Consider the following 12,568-nt stretch of genomic DNA (forward strand, 5'->3'; position numbering starts at 1 on the left):
TGATGGGTTAGAGGGGGAGGGGCAGTGGTTGCGGAAGTTGTGGGGGGCGGCAGGTGCAGTGGGGGGAGTGGGAGCGGGCTCAGACCCCCCAGAGCCGAGGCTCTGCCCCCTCCCCCACACCTGGCTCTGTAACCTGCCCTTTCCCCCACACCTGGGGGGCGGGCCTGGGCGGGGGCCTGGATTCCTCCCTTCTGCTCCTTGCCCTGAGTAGGGAGCGCTGCCATCCCGGACGCCTGGGTCCCATCCCGGGAGTGGCGTGACCGAGCTGGGGTTAGAAACCAGGTGTCCAGGTGGGAGACCCACATCACCTCCAGGGCAAGTGGAACAGGAGCAGGGGGCAGGGAGCAGTGGGTCTAGGAGCAATGGGGCCAGGGGATGGGAGCAGTGGGGCTGGAAGCAATGGGGCTGGGGGGGGCTGGGCTGGTGGCCCCGGAAGCAATGGGGCAGGGGTCTGGGAGCAGTGGGGCAGGGGTCTCTGACCCGGCGCTCATTTCTCCCCTCATCACCCCCAGGATGCGGCGAGAGGATCGAGAACACCATGGAGGCTTTTACTCAGTGAGTGACCACCCCCCAGCCCTCTCCCAGCCTCCTGCCCCCCAGCCCCGCTCCCTGCTCTGCCCCCCCATCTGCCCCCTCCTTCAAACGTGGGAGCAGCCGGACCGGGTCAGCCCAAAGGTGCAGCCAGGCCCGTGTCCTGGCGGCTGCTGGAAGCTGGTGCTAGGGTCCCGGGGGAAAGACCCGAACAGGGACCCACCCCCTGCGCCCATTGCCAGCCCCTGGCAAACAGAGGCCGGGGCCACCAGCCCAGCCCGGCTCATGGCCCCATCCACCAGGAACGCGTCCAGATCTTCTCTGAGCCCTGTACTCATCCTGGCCCCCCAGTGTCCTGCGGCGAGGAGTCCCCAGGCTGTGCCTGCATGGGGCGGGGGTGGCTGTGTCCTTGGGTGCCTCCCCGCTGACCCGTCTCCCCGCAGCGCTGTGGCCCAGGGGACCCAGCTGCTGGAGCTCGACTGTCAGCGCACGCGGGACGGGGTCGTGGTTGTGTCCCACGACCAGAACCTGCAGCGCCAGGCGGGCCAGGACCAGAACATCCGGGAGCTGGACTATGCGGTAAGACCCCCGGGCCCCTCCAGACAGCCCCATGGGGCCCCCACCAGGATAGACAGCCCCACGGGGACCGCCTGACCCCATAGATAGCCCCACAGGGACCTCCTGACCCCATAGACAGCCCCATGGGGATTCCCTGACCCCCCAGAGCCCCCCACTATAGACAGCCCCACGGGAACCCCCTGACCCCATAGACAGTCCTACAGGGACTCCCCGAGCCCCCAGAACCCCCACCACTACAGACAACCCCACGGGGACCCCCGACCCCCACAGAATCCCCTGACCCCATAGACAGCCCCACAGGGACCCTCTGGCCCCACCAGAACCTCCACCACTATAGACACCCCCTGACCCCCATAGAACCCCCTACTCCATAGATAGCCCCATGGGCACCCCCTGACCTCCACAGAACCCCCCAGAACCCTCACCCCCATAGACAGCCCCATGGGAACCCCCAGGCTCCCATATAACCCTCACAGGACCCCCACCCTCATAGACGGGGATCCCCTGACCCCTATGGGAATCCCCAACCCCCAGGATGGCTAACTAGCCATCGACACCCCAATCCATCAACCCCACCCCAGGTCCCCAGCCGCCTGAGACCAGGCCATCTGGGACCTGGACTGTGGGGTGAGACACCCCTCTATGGTCACCCCCCAACAGACGCCCCCAACCCCAGACACCCCATGGGGACCCCCCACTCCGAGCCCCCAAATACACCCCCACAGGAACTCCTCCCCAGCACCCCAAAACCCCATCCTGGGAACAGGCAATCTGGGGTGAGAGACCACCCCCTAGACCTTCCTGTCAGTCCCCACCTGGATTACCAGCTAAGCCCCACTCCCAAGTTAGCTCCTTTCCTGGGGTGTCTGTTGCCACACACACACAAGATTGCTGACTCCCTACGTCTCTCCCCCAGGATCTGCCCCCCTACAGGGATCCCCTGGAGGTGACCTTCTCGCCTGGTAAGGGGCCAGTTCCCTCCCGCCCCCACAGGAGGTTTTCCCCTGGGAGTGGGGACCCCAGGGCTGGGAGGGGGCACCAGAGGACTCTCCCCTGGAAGGGGGGACCCCTGCGCTGGGAGGGGGGGCACCAGAGGGCTCTCCCCTGGGAGCAGGGGGTACAAGGCCACACACTCAACAACCCCCTCCCTCTTCCCCTCCAGGCGCCTTCTCCCACGGCTCCGACCGCCGCATCCCGCGCCTGGAAGAGATTTTCCAGAAATTCCCCAACGTCCCCGTCAACGTGGAGATCAAACAGGACGACGAGGAGCTGATCCGGCAGGTGAGGGACCCAGGCGTCCGGCCCTGCCTTTCACAGGGCCTGAGCCGTGTATGGCCAGTGTGGGCCTGACGGTAACTCACCAGCCCCGCCCCCTCCCCGAGCTGGGGAGACAACCCAGGAGTCCTGGCTCCCAGTCCCCGGCTCTAACCCCCCAGCTCCCCTCCCGGAGCCGGGGAGAGAACCCAGGAGTCCTGTCTGTCTGTCTGTCTGTCTGTCCTACCCTCAGGTGGCGGATCTCGTCCGGCGCTACCGGCGCTCCCACATCACCGTCTGGGCCTCCTTCCAGAGCAAAATCCTCGAGAAGTGCAGGGCGGCCGTACGTCCGTCCGCCCCCCCTCCCAATCCCCTCTGTCCGCCCCCCCCCGTCTGTCCCTCCCCGTCCCTCCCACCCCATCTCTCCAACCCTCTGTCTGTCCGTGTGCCCCACCCCCGTCTGTGTGTCTGTCCCGTCCCCCAGCCTGAGCCGCTCTCCTCTCCTCTCCCCAGAACCCCGACATGCCGTACATCTTCTCAGTGCAGCGCGGCCTCCTCCTGCTGCTTCTCTACTACACCGGCCTGCTGCCCTTCGTCCGGCTGCCCGAGTCCTTCCTCCAGTTCCCGCTGCCATCCATCATCAACAGGTGCCGCCGGACGCCTGGGTCCCACGGGCAGGAGGGGGCCTGGAGCCAGGACTCCTGGGTTCTCCCCAGCTCGGGGAGGGGAGGCGAGGCTTGGGAGCTGGGAGCCGGGACTCCTAGGTTCTCTCCCGGCTCGGGGAGGCTTGGGGGCTGGGAGCCAGGACTCCTGGGTTCTCCGCTGCTCGAGGAGAGGAGTGGGATCCAGGGCTCAGAAAGGAGGCTGTGGTGGAGAACCCGAACACCTGGGTCCAATTGACATGATTTTTCTCTCTCTTAGGACCTATTTCCCGGTGCCTAAAGGCTGCATAGGAAACCTGCTGGCAAAATTCACCCACATGTGAGTGGGGGGCGGGACAGGAAGCGACCATGCCCCCACCCAGTCAAGAGACCTACATTGCAAACCACGCTCCCACCCCTTACAGAGGTGGTCTCTTGCCCCCTTCCCCCTCAAACGCAGGGGAACCACCACCCCGTCTTTGACTGTGCCCCTCCCCCCAGGGTCACCATGAGGAAGAAACTCTTTAAACATCTGGAGGACAGAGGAATTCAGGTGAGGGTCCGGTCCGGGGACTGCGGGTCGGGAGTGAGGGGCACCAGCAGAGCTGGGGGGGGCAGGGTTGGGCGAGCAGGGGCTGCGAGTCGGGAGTGAGGGGCACGGGCGGGGGTGCAGGGTTGGGCTGGTCTAGCAGGGGCTGTGGGTCAGGAGTGAGGGGCACCGGCAGGGCTGGGCTGGCAGGAGCTGCGGGTCGGGAGTGAGGGGCACTAGCAGAGCTGGGAGGGGCAGGGCTGGGCTGACGGGGTGTGGGTTGGGAGTGAGGGGCACTGGCAGAGCTGGGGGGGCAGGGCTGGCAGGGGGTGTGGGTTGGGAGTGAGGGGCACCACCAGGGACTCTTTTTACCTCTGCCCCTTCCCCCCAGGTGCTCCTGTGGGTGCTAAACGAGGAGAAGGATTTCGAGGAGGCTTTTAGCTACGGCGTCTCCGGGGTCATGTCCGACTACCCCACCCTGCTGCGCCACTACCTGGACACCCACCCACCCCCTGGCCAGGACACGACGGAGGAGTGATGGGGCTGCTGCCCCTTCCTGGGGGTGCCTGATAGAGGGTTGTAGGGGGCGCTGCCCCATGGTCATTCTCCTAGCTGGGGTTTGCGGGTCGGGAGTGAGGGGCACCGGCAACGCTGTGTTCGAGGGGGTGGGGGGGCTGCGGGTCGGGAGTGAGGGGCACCGGCAACGCTGTGTTCGAGGGGGTGGGGGGGCTGCGGGTCGGGAGTGAGGGGCACCGGCAACGCTGTGTTCGAGGGGGTGGGGGGGCTGCGGGTCGGGAGTGAGGGGCACCGGCAACGCTGTGTTCGAGGGGGTGGGGGGGCTGCGGGTCGGGAGTGAGGGGCACCGGCAACGCTGTGTTCGAGGGGGTGGGGGGGCTGCGGGTCGGGAGTGAGGGGCACCGGCAACGCTGTGTTCGAGGGGGTGGGGGGGCTGCGGGTCGGGAGTGAGGGGCACCGGCAACGCTGTGTTCGAGGGGGTGGGGGGGCTGCGGGTCGGGAGTGAGGGGCACCGGCAACGCTGTGTTCGAGGGGGTGGGGGGGCTGCGGGTCGGGAGTGAGGGGCACCGGCAACGCTGTGTTCGAGGGGGTGGGGGGGCTGCGGGTCGGGAGTGAGGGGCACCGGCAACGCTGTGTTCGAGGGGGTGGGGGGGCTGCGGGTCGGGAGTGAGGGGCACCGGCAGCGCTGTGTTCGGGGCGGGGGGGCGGCTACCGGCAGCGCTGTGTTCTGGGGGGGGCACCGGAAGCGCTGTGTTGGGTGGGGGGGGTCTCCGAATAAATTCCCTTTGGAGTAATTCGTGTCTCTCTCCTTCTCCCGGCGGGGGTGTGTGTGTTATAAACAGATATTTAAGGGTTAATGTTTTTTTACCTGCAAAGGGCTGACAAGCAGAGAACTGACACCTGGGCGGGACCTGCGGCAGGTCTCTGCGATCCCAGGGACGGGCCAGCCCAGGCTGGGCCACAACCTGTTCCTGGAGCCCAGAGCTGGGCTCGCCCCTGGCAGCTCGCCCTGCCCTGCCCTGCCCTGCCGCACTGAGGGGGGGTTCAGCTGCCTGGCCCCACCCACACACCTGCTGGGGCGAGGCTCCTCCATGCACCCTCCCCCGCCTGGCCCCGGCCCCCTCCACCACCCCCACCCTGGCCTGGAGTGCCCCCTTCCCTGGGCCTGAGTCCCCCGCACAGCCCTCTCCACCCCACATGCACCATCGGTGTTGCCCCCTTTAAGACTCCCGCCACTTATTCAAATCTGCCCTCAGCCACTCCGCTGCGTCCTCGCTCCACCGACAGCGGCTCATTTGCATGCCGCCTTCCCGTTGGCGGCTGGGGGTGGCGCAGGGGCTGCTGGGAGGAGGGGCGGGTGGGTGACAGCTGGTTTGTAAACAAGCGCTGGAGTCTGGGGGCGCCGCGCTGCACCCCTGCCCGGCCCCTCACCCTCAGCGGGAGAGCCCAGGCCCACAGGTGAGGCGAAGGGCGGCCACGTGTTGTCAGATCCCCTGTGGGACCGGCGAGCGCTGGGGGAGAAACGCGGGTTCCCATCTACAGGCTCCCTAGGGCCGGGGGGGAGCTTGTTTGTGGGCGGTGCCCTATGGCTGGGGGTGTGGGCCTGACTCTCGCGCTATCCGTGGGGTTCCTAAGGACGCTTAGGGGGTGGACGCACGTGGTGATCGTACCCCGCAGTGCTGGCCCCGGGGGCGGCCCACAGGGATCTTTTCCCGATAGATCCGGGTGGCACCCGCGGCTGGAGTCCGCGCCCCATAGCCCAGGAGGAGGGTGGCCCGGTCCGGGCTATAGGGGCTGTGGCCTGTATGGATCGTGGGGGAGGAGGCTTTTCCAGAGCCCCTATGGGGGGCTGTTAGGCAGGCAGGCAGGGGTCTGGGGGGGAGTCAGGACCCTGCTCTCTGCTCCGCGCCCCTCCCCCGGCGCCTGCCTCCGCCCTTTGCTTCCTTGCAGCTTCCCTGGCGCGGGGAGGTCGGGGCTGCGCTGAGGGCGGGCAGGGGAAGAGGCGGAAGGAGGTGGGAAAGCAGGAGCCGAACTACATGGGAGCCCGGACTCCTGGGTTCTCTCCCAGCTCGGGGTGGGGGGTTGGGAGCCAGGACTCCTGGGTTCTATTCCCAGCTCTGGGATGGGAGTGGGGGGCTGATGGGTTAGAGCAGGGGGTGCTGGGAGCCAGGACTCCTGGGTTCTCTCTGGGAGGGGAGTGGGGGCTGGTGGGTTGGTGAGGGGGAGCCCGGACACCTGGGTTCTATCCCTAGTGCTGCTAGGGCCTCGCCACAATCGGGGAGAACGGGCCAGGGCGAAAGGCAGCCGGGTGGATGGTACCCAGGTGGCAGGACCCAGGTTGGAGTGACCCCGTGCTGGGAGCACTCCTGTTAGGAAGCTCGCAGCGTTGGGGGGGAGGGCCTGTTGGGGGCACTCCTGTGAGGAAGCTCGCAGCGTTGGGGGGGAGGGCGTGGCAGGGGCACTGCTGTGAGGAAGCTCGCAGCGCGGGGGGCAGGGCCTACCAGGCTCGGATCCCAGCTGTGCGTTTTGCTTTGCAGTTACTGCTCTGCCCCACAGGCCGAACCGTGTCTCTCGGTGGCCGGGCCAGTCCCCGGCGGTGCCGGCGGCCGCCATGGTCCGGCTCTCCAAGCCCAAGACATTCCAGGCCTACCTGGACAACTGTCACCGCAGATACAGCTGTGTGCACTGCCGGGCACATCTGGCCAACCACGATGACCTCATCTCCAAGGTCACTGCTGGGGGGAAGCTCGCAGCTGGGGGGAGGGGAAGGGAAGTGGTTGCAGCATGTTCAAGTAAACAACACAAGGGGAAGTGCAGGGACGGGGCGGGGGATAAGCTCTGCTGGTGCCCCTCACTCCCGACCCGCAGCCCCTGCTAGCCCAGCCCCCACAGCTCTGCTGGTGCCCCTCACTCCCGACCCGCAGCCCCTGCTAGCCCAGCCCTGCCCCCCCCAAGCTCTGCCGGTGCCCCTCACTCCTGACCCGCAGCCCCTGCCAGCCCAGCCCTGTCCCCCCAGCTCTGCCGGTGCCCCTCACTCCCGACCTGCAGCCCCTGCCAGCCCAGCCCTGCGCCCCCCAGCTCTGCACGTGAGACCGGTGCACCTCACTCCACCCGCCAGCACACCTAGCGAGCACGCCACCCCCCCACTGTACGCATAGCTCTTTTGTCCTGTGATCCGCCTTTGTGGATGATGATTCTCACATCCCGACAGCCGCCAGCCCCTGTCCACCCCCCCCCAGCTGCGTGCTCCGCACTCCCGACCGCAGCCCTGCAGCCCAGCCTGCCCCTCAAGCCCTGCCGGTGCTCGTCACTCCGGGAATGCGGCAGCCCTGCCAGCCCACCCTGCCCCCGCCAGCCTGCCGGGCCCGTCACTCCGACTCGCGCAGCCCCCTCGCCCGCCCATGCCCATCCCCCATCCCGATCCTGTTTGCCATTTTCGGAAAGGAAGATGAATTCTATCGTGTATCTGTAATGAGTTTTTTTTTTTTCATGAAGTTGAAAGGGATTTCCCACTCCAACTGAAGGGATACAGAGTGGTACATAGGTTGACGCAAGCACTAGTTTGAGAAATCAGCTGCGCACCAGCCTGCCGGTGCCCTCACGCTCCGACGCCGCAGCCGCTGCAGCCAGCCCTGCCCCCCCACCCTGCCGGTGCCCTCACTCCGACCCGCAGCCCGCCTGCCACCGCCTATCCCCCCCTAGAAAAGCAACGTACTGCAGTGGCCCCCTCAACCGTCGGGGGAACACTTCCGCGCCCAGTCTATGATTCCCCCCGGTTGTAGTCTATCCACTGTCTCGGATAGGCTGGCCATCTGGCCTTTCAACACTCTCAAGGGAAGAGAAATTGCCAGACACCTTTCGAACGAAGAAACTCAATGCCTGCGGAATTGTATTAAGGTTCATAATACTGAGCTGGATATAAAATCATGGCTTTGCAGACACACTGGTTTATATGTGAGCCCTCATCTGCCAGATACACCCAAAGACATTGGCCTCATCAGCGCATCCCTAAGCTGTGACACCTATCAGCACCTTAAAAAATTCCACTTTCGTTCTACGGAGCCGTCTTGGTTATAGCTTGTGTCCAACTCCGTATGTGATAACAAATTAAATCTTACCTTGTGTTTAGACCTCTTGGCCACCTCTGCCGTTGTTTGCGCGGTCCAAAGCCGTTGTTACTTGTACCTTTCCCCCCACAGAGCTTTGAGGGTAGGCAGTCTGTGAAGCTCTGCGAACCCAGCCTGCCTAGGTGCCACATCACAGTCCGGACTTCGGCAGCCCCTGCACCCACGCTCCTCCCAGCCTTGCCGGTTCCCCCGTCACTCGACTCGTCATCCGCCTGCCAGCCAGCCCTTGCCCGTCGCAGCTCACCCTCTGCGTGGTGCCCCCACTCGACCGCAGCCCGCCAGCCGGCCAGCTGCAGCCCCCAGTCCTGCTGCGTGCCCGTCCACACTCCCAGACTCGCAGCCCTACTCGCCATAGGACCACAGCAGCCAGTTGGTCCATGATAAAAGCTGCCCCCCAGCTTCTGCGTAGCCTAATTATTCACTACTTTGCTGTCTCACCTCGCCAAGAATCATCTCACCGGCAGAACCACCGGACTACCCACCTGCCCCAACATGTCTCATGCCGGTAAGTAACTCGCGCTGTGCTTGGACTCACGTGTAAAACCATGCCGTCCTCATTACACCCTTCTTCCAAGAGTTCTAAATTACCATATGTCAAAATCAAGAAAGGACCTGGTTGATTTACGATCGACCAGCCCCTGCCCCCACCAGCGCGCCCCACAGCTCTTCTGCGCGTGCCGTCCTCTACCCCCTGTCTGCCTCAGACAAAGCCATCCCTCCTAGTCCCCGAGCGCCCGCTGCCCCCCCCAGCTTCTGCCAGTGCCGCCTCACTCCATCCAATCCGCAGCCCTGCTAGAAAGCTCGCGGTTCCCCTCTATCCATGATCGCAAGTACCGTTGCCAGTCCTCAGCCCTGCCGTGCCTGCGCCTCTACTCCCAACCCGTGGCGCCTGCCATGTCCTATAACCCGCGCTCAGCCTATGGGGGCCCCACCCCGACCGCAGTCCTGTCTTGCCAGCCCCCTGCCCCCGCACCAGCCCTGCTGTCCCCTCACTCCCTGACGGCACGCCCCTGGCAGCCCAGCCCACCCAGCCCCATCAGTGTCTGCTAGTGCGCTCAACTCCCAGCTCCAGCTCTGGCCAGCACCCCTCACTCCTGACCCAGGCATCTGGGGGCCCCCACTCCTGTGGCTGTGGAGTGTACCGATGTGGTAGCTGGATAATAAGAGGATCTGGCTCAGGGGCGGGGAGGAAGGATTGGGGAGTAGGGAGGCTGGGAGGACGAGCTCACCTGGGTGGGGGGGGGCTTCCTGGTTTATGAGCTCTTGTATTTATTACCAGGGGCTTTCAACATATGCAGAGAGAGGTCAGGATAAAAGCGAGAAGAACATTGTAAGAGCGCTCTCAACCTCAATCTAAGATTAGAGTGTAGGGTAGTGGGGGGAGAGAGAGCAGGATGGACAGGAACAAGGACCTAGCCATCCGGTCCGCGCTCTAGTACCCTGAAGACCCCAGGGACCCAGACTGGTAATGCGGACCCTGAGGTGTCCGGGATCAGCTTCACCAGAGACCTGGCACGGCAATGGATCCCCCTAGGTGTCGGACAGCTCCAAGAGCACAGCATGGCAATGTGACCCAGGTGTCCCGGATTTACCAATGCGAGGGTTCACTAGCTCATTGCTGGAGGGGGAAGAGCACCTGGATGGGGGGGTGAGACCTCAGGTGTGACTATTAATCACAGAAAGAAAAAAAGGTTTCAGAACTTGGGTCGGCTGGGACTTTTCCACACTCAAATTTTTTTCCGCAAAAATGTACACCCCGCGCTTAGACGTCGAATATGGAAACGCATTGTGGGCCGCTGTAGGGAGGAGAGGTTGCGTCTGACAGCGATGTCACAGCAGTATCCGACATCCAGCGTGAACATGGCGCCAACAACTGAAAGCTGGATCTACATAGGAATATACTGAGGAAATGTACCTGCAGGTGCCCAGAGGAACCATAAGGAAGGAACTCCAAGCGCCCCCGAGACCTCTGTGCTCCCAGAGCCGTCCAGAGTGGCCCCTGCCCCAATCCCAGAGACCTATCCCCTCCTTCTTTACTTTTCTTACACCCCCATCCCTGTTTCCTCATATGCCTCCAGAGTGTCTCCTGCCGCGAGACTATCCTCGGCTCCCCCCATAGCACCTGCCCAGTGGCGTTCCACGAGACCCAGCCTGCTCCTCCATGCGCTCCAAGGAAGGCAATCCTGACCCCAGAAGACCCCCTGCTCTAACCGCCAAACCCTCGCTAGTAGTAGCCCTGCCGCGAGAGGGACGCGCCCCCAAGTCCCTCCAGAGGTGCTCGGACCCCTGTATCCACGAGACCCAGAAGCCCTGACCATGAGTGAACGACACGGCATTACCACTTTCCAAACCCGAGCTCACACACAGGAACGTAGGACTGACCCACCTCCTGTGGCCTTCTGAGTGATCACTCTTGGGAAGCTAGACTAAGTCGATATGTCTCAGTTGAAGCTATCCACATCTCCTCCTCAGATTGGTAAATCCCTGGCCGCCTGCGACTGACCCCCTGCTCTCCCATACTCTGTAGATCCTTCAACCACCATGTCGCCCCTGGCACTGGGGCCATGGCTCCTGGTGGGGGGTCCCCTCTGATACTTGACCCCGGTTCCCCCCTCCCAGGAACAGCCTTCGAACGAGCCCAAGAAGTACAAGGCAGGGTAATAACACGTCATCGAGACTGAGCCACCATGATCAAGGCTAAGCGCTGGGACTCGACCTGCCCCAAAACCCCGCAGCGAGGGGCGGGGGGCTGTCGAGCCTCGTCTCATGGAAACTAGCAGAAGGCGGGAATCTGCAGGATCAGGTTCTATGGCACTAACTGCAGGACGGGGGTTCCCTGACACTGTTTGCCATGTGAGACCCATCTCCCAAAGCTCGGTGGTCCCCCTCCAGGTGAAGGCTGGGCGACTCCTCAAGCCGTTGCATAATGGATACCCACCCCACCCAGGACCATGCCATTGAAGAAGGTCTGGGACCTTGCTAGCACCCTTCCAGAAGATGAGCACTGCCCCTAGCTTGCCATGGCGTGACATTAACGGACTTAGTATTAATGTGTGGTTTCGGGGCGGGGGGGGGGGGTACAAGCTAATGCCACACATCTGCAGGGAGGGTTGGTGCATGCACTGTTCATGATTTGGCTGAGGGGGGGTACTGCCAAGGGGTTCTGTCATGCGAAGGGACGGGGACTCCTCCCTTAAGTAACCATGACGTGTTGGATGTCCAGGAGCGGTCAGAAATAGTAAAGGGGGGATGTGAGCTGTGATCCTAATTGAGTGTTGATATCTCTGATGATTTATATATAAAAACAAAATTGTGAGAGGGTGCCTCGCATGTGGCTCACTACCAGCTGGCGGGCTGCTGGGGACCGCGTCGCGCTGATAGGGTAAAACGGACCCCCCTCCCCCCAGATCTCAAAGGCTCTGGCAACAGCCTTGGTGGGGGCGTGTGGTGGGAATCATAGACCCGGGGGGAGTGGTCTGCAAAGGATCAGAGGCGTCAGGCTATGGCAGATCTGCAGGGGTGCAGGCGTTGTGGGGCAAGTAGGCTATCTGTGTCAGCATAGGGTGCTCAGGGAGGTCTCTGTGACACTCGTGATTCGCCGCCGTTGGAAAGATGCAAGAGGTCAGAGATCCTCAAGAATAAGGGTGCAGGTTTCCCCGGTGTAGGGGGGCCAGCGGAGGGACGGGCTGGTTCCTCCTGGACGCCAGGCGCCCGAGCCCGTCTCAGCACCAGGAGAGACAGTCAACTACTCCCCGGCCAGCCACGGCTGCTCTAACCAGCCGCCCTCCCCTTCGCCAGAGCCGGAGAACCCAGGAGTCTGGCTCCAGCCTCCGCTCTAACCCGAGCCGCCCCCGCCCTCCCCAGAGCCGGAGAACCCAGGACGTCCTGGCTCCGAGCCCCGCCGCTCTAACCCACCGCCCTCCCCTTCCAGAGCCAGGAGAACGAGAGTCCTGGTCTCAGCCCCCCCTCCCGTGTCATAACCGACGGTCCCGCTTACCAGACGCCGGGAGATTACCAGGAGTCTGGGCTTCCCAGACCCCCCATCCTTTCCCAGACCAGGGAGAGAACCAGAGATCGGCTCCCAGCCTACTGCCCCTTGACCAGCTGTCTGGCAGCAGCTGTGAAAACTCAGCTGGATGAAAACTCAGCCCCCGCCCGGCACAGCCTTGAAACCGGCCAGATAATCAAGCCCACTTTGAAAGGGTGTATTAAGGCAATCTAGGTGGCTTTCAACAGGAGGAACCAGGGTGGGCATAGTGGGGGGCTGCGGGTCAGGAAGAGGGAACACTGCGAGAGCAAGGACTGGGTAACACTGAGGCTGCTGGGGCGGGAGTGAGGGGCAACCGCGAGGGGCGGGATGGATAGGGCGAACGGGGCTGAAAGTCGAGAGC

At 63.8% G+C, this 12,568-nt stretch overlaps 2 protein-coding genes across 5 annotated transcripts in view; both read left to right on the plus strand.

Moving 5' to 3' along the window:
- The first annotated feature begins 457 nt into the window (after positions 1–457).
- Positions 458–4,251, plus strand: GDPD3 (glycerophosphodiester phosphodiesterase domain containing 3). Of its 3 annotated transcripts, XM_032785683.2 has the most exons (9): positions 458–555; positions 975–1,110; positions 2,027–2,072; positions 2,273–2,391; positions 2,618–2,707; positions 2,878–3,011; positions 3,286–3,345; positions 3,507–3,558; positions 3,926–4,250. In XM_032785683.2, exons 1-9 carry the CDS (start codon positions 539–541, stop codon positions 4,070–4,072), a joined length of 801 nt encoding a protein of 266 aa, XP_032641574.1. In that variant the 5' UTR covers positions 458–538; the 3' UTR covers positions 4,073–4,250. The 3 variants fall into 3 exon arrangements, with proteins under 3 accessions (XP_032641574.1, XP_074922071.1, XP_032641572.1); XM_075065970.1 differs by lacking the exon at positions 2,027–2,072; XM_032785681.2 differs by lacking the exon at positions 458–555 and having other exon boundaries at positions 573–1,110; positions 3,926–4,251.
- A 1,142-nt stretch (positions 4,252–5,393) lies between these two features.
- YPEL3 (yippee like 3) overlaps positions 5,394–12,568 on the plus strand; it is a 9,248-nt gene continuing 2,073 nt past the window's right edge. Inside the window, exons 1-2 of one of the 2 annotated variants that reach the window (XM_032785685.2) lie at positions 5,394–5,508; positions 6,607–6,778. In XM_032785685.2, coding sequence (XP_032641576.1) covers positions 6,662–6,778 — 117 coding nt within the window. In that variant the 5' untranslated portion in view covers positions 5,394–5,508; positions 6,607–6,661. Of the gene's footprint in view, positions 5,509–6,587; positions 6,779–12,568 lie in introns of both variants that reach the window. The other variant, XM_032785684.2, reaches the window with a different exon arrangement.

The sequence above is a fragment of the Chelonoidis abingdonii genome, chromosome 4 (assembly GCF_003597395.2).
Source record: "Chelonoidis abingdonii isolate Lonesome George chromosome 4, CheloAbing_2.0, whole genome shotgun sequence".
In the NCBI taxonomy this organism is placed as follows: Eukaryota; Metazoa; Chordata; order Testudines; family Testudinidae; genus Chelonoidis; species Chelonoidis abingdonii.